The sequence below is a fragment of the Chiloscyllium plagiosum genome, chromosome 4, assembly GCF_004010195.1.
Source record: "Chiloscyllium plagiosum isolate BGI_BamShark_2017 chromosome 4, ASM401019v2, whole genome shotgun sequence".
Lineage (NCBI taxonomy): Eukaryota > Metazoa > Chordata > Chondrichthyes > Orectolobiformes > Hemiscylliidae > Chiloscyllium > Chiloscyllium plagiosum.
The window spans coordinates 41597512-41609164 of record NC_057713.1 but is presented as its reverse complement, the minus strand read 5'-3'; the positions used below and the strand labels follow the sequence as shown (position 1 = coordinate 41609164).

Genomic DNA, 11653 nt, shown 5'->3' with positions numbered 1-11653 from the left:
CAGGAGGGGAGGGTGGGTTGTTGGGGGGCATGGATCTGACCAGGTAGTCACGGAGGGAATGGTCTTTGCGGAAAGGGATAGGGAGTGCTATATATATCTGGTGATGGGGTATGTTTGGAGATGGTGGAAATGTTGGTGGATAATGCGGTTTATGCAGAGGTTGGTAGGGTGGAAGGTGAGGACCGGGGGATGGGTTCTGTCCTGGTTGCGATTTGAGGGGTGGGGTTTGAGGGCAGAGGTACGGGACGTGGATGAGATGCGTTGGAGGGCATTTTCAACCATGTGGGAAAGGAAATTACGGTCTTTAAAGAAGGAGGCCATCTGGTGTGTTCTGTGACGCTTGAGGGAACATCTCTGGAACACCAGCACCAATCAATCCCACTGCCCCATGGCCAAACATTTCAACCCTGGGCTGCCTCTGCCACCACTCCCTCACCACCTGATGCCTGGAGGAAGAACACCTCCTCTTCCGCCTCGGAACACTTCACCAGTTTCCTCATTTCCTCTCCTTGTGCTGACCTACATGAAATGACCTGGGTGGCTTTGACTTTTGATGCGCAATTATGCTGTTTCCCCAGATCCTCTGAAAATTTCAGTCTTCAGCCATTCTGACTGACTTACCTGGAAAGTTACCCAGGAAATTTAGAACTAACCTGCCTCACTATAATGCATATTAACTCAAACCTATTGACTACAACACAATTCTGCCATCTTATCAACTTATTGATATTCTCATCCAGCCTATGTATCCATTCGCTCATTCCGAGCAATCAAATTGAGCCTTTGAGCTTACCGAAAAATTAAAAGAACTGCAGATGCTGGGAATCCGAAACAAAAACTGCTGGGAAAACTCTGGTCTAGCAGCATCTGTGGAGAGAAATCAGTTAACATTTTGGGTCCAGTGACCCTTCTTCAGGACTCCACTTTAGACTTACCACTTGGCACGAAGTGTTATGAAAAAGGTGTGCTCTTCCTTTTTTTGATTGAATGTAACTCTGAAATGGAGACTGCCCTCCACATTTCTGGAGTAAATCTGATTCAGAATGATCCAGAGTAAATGCAGTGTAGTGTTGGAGCAGTGAATGTTTGACCAGAGCAGCAATACAATTATAATTGCCACTCTTCAGAAGATCCAGGCCCCCCTCAATACACTCATACATGTGCTGAGCAATAAAATGCACATTGGTGTCATTCAATATGAATATAAATGGAAGCTTTTAAATGGAAATAATCTAAAGATGGGTCTTGAAGATTTGAAGTGATGGGGCTGTGAGAACTTCCTATGGCAGGTTGTTCCATTGTGGTAAAAGCAAAACACTGCAAATGCTGGAAATCTGAATTTAAAATATAAAGCATCAGTGAAACTCTGCCTCTGTCCATAGGTGCTGCCAGACCTGCTGAGTTTCTCCAACTCTGTTATTGTTACACTGCAGGATTGTTCTTGGCAAGAAAGATTGTTGATACATAGTCTTGGAAACAAATGGTCTTTGTTGATTGTGTGGATGGCTACTTTGTGTTATATTCTGGATTAGTGGTGCTGGAAGAGCACAGCAGTTCAGGCAGCATCCAAGGAGCTTCATTGCTGAAGGGTACTTAGTACTTGTTTCTCAATTCCTACCAGTCTGTTCCATATTTTATTTATCATGACACTTTACTACCTCCATTGCTGTAGTGACTTCCATTTCAAAGCTCTAGTCAAGTATGACAGAGGAAGTTGTAGAAGTGGGTACAATTAAACATTTAAAAGACATTTGGACAGGTACATGGATAGGAAAGGTTTAGAGGGATATGGGCCATACACAGCCAAATGGGACTAGTTTAGTTTAGGAAACCTGGTCAGCATGGACGTGTTGGACAGAAGGGTCTGTTTCTGTGATGTATAGCTCTATGCATTTGAGAATTCTTTTAAGAAAATTGTCTTTCTCATTTGTCAATATTTCAGGCCAATGACTTTTAAAACCAGACTGAAAGAACACTTGCATCCAACTACTACATGAAATGTCAAGTGGATAATCCCTCTCTGCTTCTTTCTGAAGATCCAAGCATCACCAATGCCTTGTCCAAAAAGAGCAGGACAAATCTAACCTTGCCAACTACTGCCCTCTCTTAAAAGCAAAGTACAGTGGCTGGTGGGAGTCTGAAATAAACATGGACAGTGCTATCAAGTAGCATTTGTAAACGAATAACCTTCTTATTGTTGCTTGACCTGGGTTCACTCAGGCCAACTAAGCTTTTGACCTCATTGCAGCCTTGGTCCAAACATCGGAATAAGAACTGCAATCCAGATATGAAGTGAGCTAAGAGTGTGACTGTCTTTGAAATCAAGGAATTATTTGACCCAGTGTGCAATCAAGGAACCCTAGCAAAAGTTGAGTCAATGAAGGGAAAGCTGTCCACTGGGACAAAGGAATTTGATTCCAGTTGTTGGAAGACAATCATCTCCAAAGAAATCATTTGAGGGAGTTTCTCAGTATAATGTCCTATGCCCAAATATTTTCATCACTGACCTTATCCACTATGGATGTTACGATGGAGGGATCATTTCCACTCCTCCTACTGAAGAGGCCCCACAATAATGTGTAGAAAGACCTGAAAATGTCCTGGTTTGGGCTGGTGAGTGGCAAGTAACATTTGTAGTATCATCTCCAAAAAGAGAGAATCTAACAATCATGACTTTACATTCAATGGTTGTAGTGAATCTACCACTATCAACATCCTAGGAGTTATCATTGACTAGAAACTGAACTGGACCAGTCATGTAAATGTGGTCTTATGATGTGCTGTGGCTACAAGAGCAGGTCAGAGTCTAGGAATTCAGTGACAAGTAACTCCTCCAGTCTCCCCAGTGCTAGTCCAAGATTTACAAGACTGGAGTCATTGGTGGACAGTATCCCATTCAGTGTTCCCTTTAAGAACCAATCTGATTTTCAGTGCACAGTAATTGGCATGCCAGCCTGGATCGCAGCTTTGACTCATGAAAATGGTTGCCATACACTGATCTCAAAGGTCCATACAGAGTAAAATATATTACAGGCAATGTTACTCTTTGCTTCCCTGTTTGGGTGTCACTCTAGCATCACTCAAAATAAACTCATCCACTTAGGACAAAGCAGCCGTCTGGATTGACATCCCTACACCAAATTCAACATTCTCTTCCTGTACCACTGAAGTCCAATGGCAGCAATATACACCATCTAAAAGATACATCACATTAATTCACCTAGCCTCCTTTTGACTGTTCTTCAGAAGTGGATATGGACTGTAGACCGAATCACCTGCTTCCACACTGTCGGAATTCTGTGATTCGAAGTTTCATAATCATCATTAGATGACCACCATTATAAGCCTTAGTTCCAGATTTTTATTGAATTCAGTTTCTACAGGCAGCCGTAGCACGATTCTGATCCAGATCCCTAGTATGTTACCTGTGTCTCTAGATCAGCAATTAATACCAGTAGGCTATCACCTCCCTTAAACCTCAAGGATCGCAGCACTTCAAGAAGGCAGCCTTTTGAGTGCTGTATCCAGTTCTGAATTCCCTGTTATGGGAAGGATATTATTAAGCTGGAGAGGGTTCAGAAATGATTAACAAAGATGTTACTGGGAATAGAGCGTCTGAGTTATGAGGAAAGACTCAAACTTGTTTCACTGGAATCTGTAGGAAGTTGAGAGGTGACCTCAGGTTTATAAAATCGAGAGGTATAGATAAGGTGAATGGAACCATATTTTTAAGATGTGTAGAATGAACTTTCAGAGGAAATGGTAGATGGGGTTACAGTTGGTGTTTATAAGAAATTTGGATACTTATGGGCCAAGCACAGGCGGGTGAGACTAGTTTGAGCTTCTGCTCAACATGGATTTGTTGGACTGAAGGATCTGTTTCTAGTCTGTATGACTCTTGACAACCACCTTCAGTGCAATTAAGCATAGGCAATGATTTCTGGCTTAGCTGGTGGCATCCATCTCAACAATGAATTTTTTTTTTTAAAAAAAGACCTGAAGAATTAACCTTTGCTTCTTTAAAGCTGCTACCTGAAGTGCTGATTGTTTCCAGAATTTTCAGTTTTAATTTTAATTTCAGCATCAACAGCATTTTGCTTTTGTTATTGTACCAATGCTTTAAACTTAAGTTGTGTGAAATATTTTATTGTATATTCTGTGTAGCAATCCTTGAACTTGACCTCAATATATTTAATCCCCTAATAGTTTTGTTGTTCTTGGCTTAGAAAACAAAGGATGGCTTGAATATTGGGAATTACTACGAAAAGTTGTATTCGTTCATCAGTGTTGTATTTATTCAAAATTACTAACATGATTGTGCTTCGCCATTTAAATGCTTTTGCTATGAAATACATTTGTAGGGTAAGAAATCCTTAAGTCTACCTCTTTGGTCAAACGTTCTGTCATCTGTCCAGATATCTCCTTCTGTAGTTGGTATCACAAATGTTTTTGGTGATATCAGTCTGATTAAGTGTCTTGGGATGTTTTCGTGAATGGTAAATATCCGTTATAAGCATCATTGGTTAATTAGCTACCTAAAACTATTATCTATTTTTAAATTTTTCCCCATTCTTGTTTATGCATAGTAAAAGTGAATATGTCTTTCCTCTATTTTTATAGGAAATGCATAAAAGCTGTCCTATTGTCCACTTTATCCTGAAGAAATGTTGGTGCCAGTACACCTTTTGTTTCCAGCACTTCGAAATGGAGAGATGAGCAAAGTATATGTCACAGCCTGTCGCTATCATATCTTCCAGAATTATCTATCAACACAAATCAATTGGCAAGCAGCAGTTAGATCCCTGCGAAAGACGTTTCTAAGACCTTTCTTCAAATGGAGCAAGGCTGAAGATTTATTTGGTCATTTTTGTTCAAGGAACTACAGGACTACAATTGTACAGTTTTATAACCTTACTCCTCCTCAAGTTAACAGCATCCTGAAAGCAAATGAGTATAGTTTTAAAGTACCTGAATTTGATGGGAAGAATGTTAGTTCTATTTTGGGTTTTGACTCCAATCAGTTGCCATCCAATTCTCCAGTTGAAGATCGAAGGTGTGCAGCTACCTGTCTTCAAACCAGAGGTATGCTGCTGAGTGTTATAGATGGGCATGCAGGATGTGCCTGTGCACAAGCCGTCAGTGAAAGACTGTTTTACTATATTGCTGTTGCTTTGCTAAACCAGGAAACCTTACTGGAAATAGAGAATGCAGTGGAAAATGGTCGTGTTGTATTGCCACTTTTACAGTGGCATAAACATCCTATTGACTACTTCAGTAAGGAGGCTTCAAAAATGTACTTTGATAGCTTAAGAACCTACTGGCAAGAACTGATTGATCTCCACACTGAAGAAACACCAGATGTAATGGAAGCTTTGACCAATTCATTCAAAAGACTTGACAATGATATTTCATTAGAGGCTCAAGTGGGTAACAACAATTCCTTTCTCAATTATTGGCAGTTGCGTGTGGCCTTTTCTGGTGCAACTGCCTGTGTTGCACACATAGATGGTTTAGATTTGCACATTGCAAATGCTGGAGACAGCAGAGCTGTGCTTGGAGTTCAGGAGGAAGATGGAACGTGGTCTGCACTCACACTGTCTAACGACCATAATGCACAGAATGAGAAGGAAGTGGAAAGAGTCAAGTCTGAACATCCAAAATCAGAGGTCAAAAGTATTATTAAACAAGACCGTCTGCTTTCCTTGTTAATGCCGTTTAGAGCTTTTGGAGATGTTAAGTTCAAGTGGAGCATAGATTTGCAGAAACGGGTGCTGGAGTCTGGTCCAGAGCTGTTAAATGAGAATGAATGTACAAAATTCTTTCCACCTAATTATCACACTCCCCCATACCTAACAGCTCAACCTGAAGTCACTTACCATAAACTAAGGCCCCAGGACAAATTTCTTGTATTAGCCACAGATGGTCTCTGGGAAATATTGCATAGGGAGGATGTTGTAAGAATTATTGGGGAGCATCTAACTGGTGTCCACCTTCAGCAGCCTATTTCTGTTGGGGGTTATAAAGTGACTCTTGGTCAGATGCATGGTATATTAATGGAAAGAAGAGATCGTATTTCATCTGCATTTGAAGATCAAAATTCTGCAACTCATCTTATAAGGCATGCTGTTGGTCAAAATGAGTTTGGAGCTATTGATCATGAGTGTTTGTCCAAGATGCTAAGTCTTCCTGAAGAGCTAGCAAGAATGTATAGGGATGATATAACCGTTACAATAGTGCAGTTTAATTCACATGTTATAAGTACACATTATAAGCATAATGCAGAAAACTGAAAGCAGTGGTTTGTGTGGAAAATATAGGTCAGCAAAATTTTAGATACACAAGGTTTTTGAAAAATGGTACCATAATTATGAAGACCCCACTTTCATTTCACATATGCAAATATTATTACAGTTAGGTCTCTAGTAATGATCTTGATCTCTGACAGTTGGTGGCTGACTATCTTACGTTAATACATTGGAAGAGATCTGCAATACTTTGTTAGTAAGCAAGGCCAAACATTTTAGCTTTGTATGAAATGAAAGATTAATTTGAGGGTCACCAGGTACAATGGAATTCCTAATAAAGTAATGTTTATCTATTTGTGTAAAACAGTGTCATGTAATATATATTGTAAAATTTATATTTTATGCAATTGCTTTGCTGCTTTCATGGTATAGATAATTATTCCAGAAAGTGAAAATGAAATATAACACTGTTGTAGTTTTTATGTTCTAGTTTAGATGCTGGCTTCTTGTATCTGAATTAAGATGTAAATGCAGGTTATTTCTTTACAGCTACAGTTAACAGTCTGCAATAAAGTTTATATTTTGTGCTGCAGAGGCAGTTAAGGTATGAACATTTTAATTTATTTTAAGAACTGCATTCACAGTTTAAATATATTGAAAGAGTTTTGTCAAATGTGATTGCTGTTCCTGCAGTGAAGATTGTAAAACATTATTACAATATGGTATGGAAGGCTATTGCAATTGGTGGTTGTGATTGCAACTTTTATATTTTAAAGGGAATGTATTACCCTCTGTTTTCTCGTACAGGTTTTTCATTTACTCAGGAGAAGGATGAGAAAAGGATGTTCCTTTTTTAATGAGTAATTTTTGTTTTACATATACAGTAAATATTCAAATTATTGAAAATCTAAGACCTATTTCTTTTGGGACAGTGGCTCAATTAAACTAGCTTTTTGGTGTTTTTGAGCTTTTTGATAAAATTTACAAACAAATAAGCGAGCTGACAGTGTACATTTCATACTAGTCTCTGGTCACTAACAATATACTTTTGATGATGGAACATGTTTTGATGGACTGGAGTAGTGTCATTCTATAATTTTGTTTCAATTTTATCAAATAGCACCACTGCAGCAAGACCAGCTGTAAACTAAAGAACTGACAGTTACGAAGCATGTGTGTGAATATGTCTAAATATCTTTAGGCCTCTTTAATTGTTGACCGGTCTACTGAAAAATGCTATACTGTAAAATAAATTGTACATTGCTCTCTATCCTATTTGTCACTTAAATAACTGTTATTTTGCAGAAACTCTTGACAGTCCCCATGCATTTTGGGCAATTTTTAAGCCTCTTGATGGGTCAGGTGCTTAAATATAGGAATTCTGAATTGAAAAGCAGTAAGAATGCTTTGCATTTGCTGTATTTCAGTATTCCTTCTGATTTGATTTTTAATCACCTGAGCAACAATAAAGGACTGCTCTGTTTGTTTCTATGGAAGAAATTCCCAAAGTTTGATTCATATTGCATATTATGTTTAATTTATGCTGTTATGTGGGTGAATGTGTATAAGTAAATTGACAAACTACATTGTTACAGTTGTGAAGAGGTTTCCTTCAATAGATTTATTCACTTTTGTTAAAGGACAAACAGTATTTATCTAGATTTGTCTTGTGTGCGGTACTATCCAAAGCATTAATTTTATGTTGTGCAGAAAAATTATAAGGAGCTACGTTACTGTTTTGCAGACCTGCAATCTCTTTATATTTATATCAGTAACAAATCCGATTGACATCATTTTGGCAGCTTTAGTTGATCTATATAAAATTTTAAAATATTTCTCAAGTAGCCATATTAAAAAGAGAGCTTAGTGTACATGGAGTATTGTAAAACAATTATGGCAATCCAAGTAGCTGCACCCATAATTTATTATGATTATATTCCATTGAGAATGATTAGCCATCAAAACATCATACGTTCCCAGAATAATATAGTGCCAAGTTAATAGGTTTTGACTCTCCAAAGACTGCACAAGCGTTCATGTATGGACAAAGAGGTCTGTTTCACCCATTGATGGTGACATTCAAAAAGAAAATAACACTTTTTTTTTTTCTCCTTTTTGCTCCTTCCATGATCCCCAATCACGACTTCTTTTCTAACTGATTTAATATTTTACTTCTGCTATTCTTCTTGGAGGCCCATTCCACATATTGTTCCCTACATGGATTAACATCCTGGAGAGAGAAAATTCCTAAATTTCTTCCTTCTTACTGGCTCCAGTTTAATTTTTAATAGGTCCAGAGTTACTTATTTTTGTTAGTGTATAATACTGTAACAAATGTATTTCTTGTCTATGCCAAATAAACAATTGTTTACAGTCTTTCATTATTCATCACCCTGGTCCAGTGGATCAGGTTCAAAGCTCTTTAACCACGTTCAGGCCTTGAAAATTCCATCCGAATTAGGTGCCCAACAATTATGTAAAGTAGTATCTGCTAAGAGCATTGTATTGTTTAAACAATATGGAATGAAGAATTCTGGGTACTGAAAATTTGAAACGAAAACAGAAATTTCTGGTAAAACCCAGGTCTGGCAGCGTCTGGAGAAAAAGCAGTTTATGTTCCGATTCCAATGAGGCTCTTCAGAACTTCCATGAATTACACTGGTACGATTATTGACAACACAATTTAAACATATGCATAGCCAATAATTGTATCTGATAAGTAATGAGCACACTTAGTTTTTGATTTGACCATTTAACTCAACATCTGTGTTTTTACTGCCTATTGCTGTTGCTTTTCTTGCATGCAATACTTTACACTTATGCATGGTGAATGTCATTTGCATTGTTCAGTCTGTTCCTTTTATACAATGAGGCAGGCATACAAGTAACAGTTATTGAGTTATTTGTTTGAGTAAATAAAATCTGTTACATCACAGCTCCTCTATTGTAAATTCCTATATTGTGAATGGATAAGCCTGTTACATGTCATGCTGACAAATGTAATATATTCTTCTGTTCAAATAATTACTAATTGTTGTAGCCTCTACGCTGTTGATCATTGTATCTGCTTTATTGCAAACAATTAATTGTTTTTAATAAAGACAGTTTCAGATGTTTACATGTGAGATTGTATAATACAATTTAATGTTTTTTTTAAATGTTTTTCCGAGTTACTCCTCCTATACGGTTTCTTTTCTCTCCACTAGTAAATGATTGTATAAGTGATACTGGGTTGGGTTTTGTTGTAGAAGCAATGGTAATGCTATCACATTAAAATGTGCTTCTGGTAACAGGACTTTGGTGTCACTGGCCGGCCAGCATTGATAGCCCATCCCTATTTGCCCTTGAGAAGGTGGTGATGAGCTGCCTTGTATCGCTGCAGTCCACTTGCTGTGGGTTGACCCACAATGCTAGTAGGGAGGGAATTTCAGGATTTTGACTCAATAGTTGTGAAGGAATGGTGGTATATTTCTAAGGCAAGGTGGTGAGTGGCTTGGAGGGGAACTTGAAGGTGGTGGTGTTCCCAAGTACTTGCTGCCTTTGTACTTCGAGATGGAAGTGGTCATAGGTTTGTAAGAAGTTGTCTAAGGATCTTTGGTGAATCTTTGCAGTGCCTCTTGTAGATAATACACTCTGCAGCTACTGAGTGCCAGTGGTGGAGGGATTGAATGTTTGTCAATGTGCCAATCAAGCAGGTTGCTTTATCCTGGGTGGTGTCAAGCTGCTTGACTGTTGCTGGAGCTGCATCCATCCAGGCAAGTGGGGAATATTCCATCTCGCTAGTGACTTGTACCTTGTAGATGGTGGATAGTCTTTGGGTTGTCAGGAGGTGAGTTACTTGCTGCAGTATCCCTCATATCTGACCTGTTCTTGTAGCCATTGTGTTTATGTAGTGAGTCCATTTGAGTTTCTGGTCAATGGTAACCCCAAGGATGTTTATAGTGCGGTTTCCATGATAGTAATACTGTTGAATGTCAAGGGGTGATGGTTACAGTGTAGTTAAACATAAAAATCCTGAATTTTCTGACTTTGTGGTCATGCTACATGTAAAGCCTAGGAGTAGTTCCATCCCAGGAATTATGGCCATTAGAATTTACATAGAAAAGCATTAAGTGGCTGTACTTCCTGATTATATACATAGTAGTTCTCCATAATATGTCAGGCCTTATTCATTCCATCATTAAATACATAGTTTTATGAAGGGCTGCTTCAGATCAATAAACTTTTATGTGTTCCTTAGATTTTTAACTCTTGGGAGATTGTTTTGCACACCAATCTTTTTGTTTATACCTTTTTATTATCTCAATCCAACATTGCTTTTCTGAATCAGATTTGAGGGAGAAAGTGAGAATTGCAGATTCTGGCGATCAGAGTCAACAGTGCGGTACTGGAAAAGCACAGCAGGTCAAGCAGCATCCAAGGAGCAGGAGAATCTCCTGGTCCTCGGATGATGCCTGACCTGTGCATTTCTAGCACCACACTCTCAACTCCATCAGATTTTCAGCAATGAACCAGGAAATGCCAGTTTCAATAAAGTCTGTGCCTTTAAGGTGAGGACATTGTCCCTGGACAATTATTAAGTCAAGAGAAAGTGAGGACTGCAGATGCTGGAGATCAGAGCTGAAAATGTGTTGCTGGAAAAGCGCAGCAGGTCAGGCAGCATTCAGGGAACAGGAGAATCGACGTTTCCTGAAGAAGGGCTTATGCCTGAAACGTCGATTCTCCTGTTCCCTGGATGCTGCCTGACCTGCTGCGCTTTTCCAGCAACACATTTTCAGCACATGTCCCTAACCCCAGTTGACTGTTTCTTCTGAAGTTCTATACATAATTTGCAGTGTGTCCTTGGAGATTAAATTCTGCACTTACACTTTGTAAAGTTTTCCGTAAGCGCCTTGCTTTGTAGTGAGTCCAACAGTTCAAACTATGAACAGCCTTCTCTATCCATTTTTTTTTTTTTGTCACACTCCTCCTTGTCAGTTTTTGTTAAGATAAAGACTGGAGATGTGTATCTTTGCTTTAATCCCATTAATCTACTGATCACAAACATAAGCATCTCTTCTCTCGTTACCAAGTTGAGCAATAACTTTTTGTGTATCTCAAGATTTCAGCAATAGGATAAACCTGGATTCTGAAGTACAATTATAGGTTTATTTTCAAAACCAACTCAATTTTTTAAGAAAAGAATAATTGACTATTAAGTAACATGGTTTTCAAATGTTTATCCCTCTAAATTTCCAGGAAACGCATGCAAGCACGTGCACTTACTCTTTAAGAAAAAGATAAACCCTGAGATTGGTTTTCTAAAAAGTCAAAAACTTCGGCTGATGTTCTGGCTGGTATGGCCAAATAACTGATCGCATGTAGTTGGCTGAGAGGGCTTGTAGATGTTATATTCCAATGTGCAAACT

The 11653-nt window shown here is 38.6% G+C and overlaps 1 protein-coding gene across 4 annotated transcripts in view; it reads left to right on the top strand.

The window, feature by feature from the left end:
• Positions 1-9368, top strand: part of pdp1 (pyruvate dehydrogenase phosphatase catalytic subunit 1) — an 11780-nt gene extending 2412 nt beyond the window's left edge. For 3 of the 4 annotated variants that reach the window (XM_043688073.1, XM_043688074.1, XM_043688075.1), the window contains one exon: positions 4621-9368. In XM_043688073.1, the coding sequence (XP_043544008.1) occupies positions 4665-6290 (1626 nt within the window). In that variant the 5' untranslated portion in view covers positions 4621-4664 and the 3' untranslated portion in view covers positions 6291-9368. Of the gene's footprint in view, positions 1-1942; positions 2614-4620 lie in introns of those variants that run through there. The other variant, XM_043688076.1, reaches the window with a different exon arrangement.
• The last annotated feature ends 2285 nt before the right edge of the window (positions 9369-11653 follow it).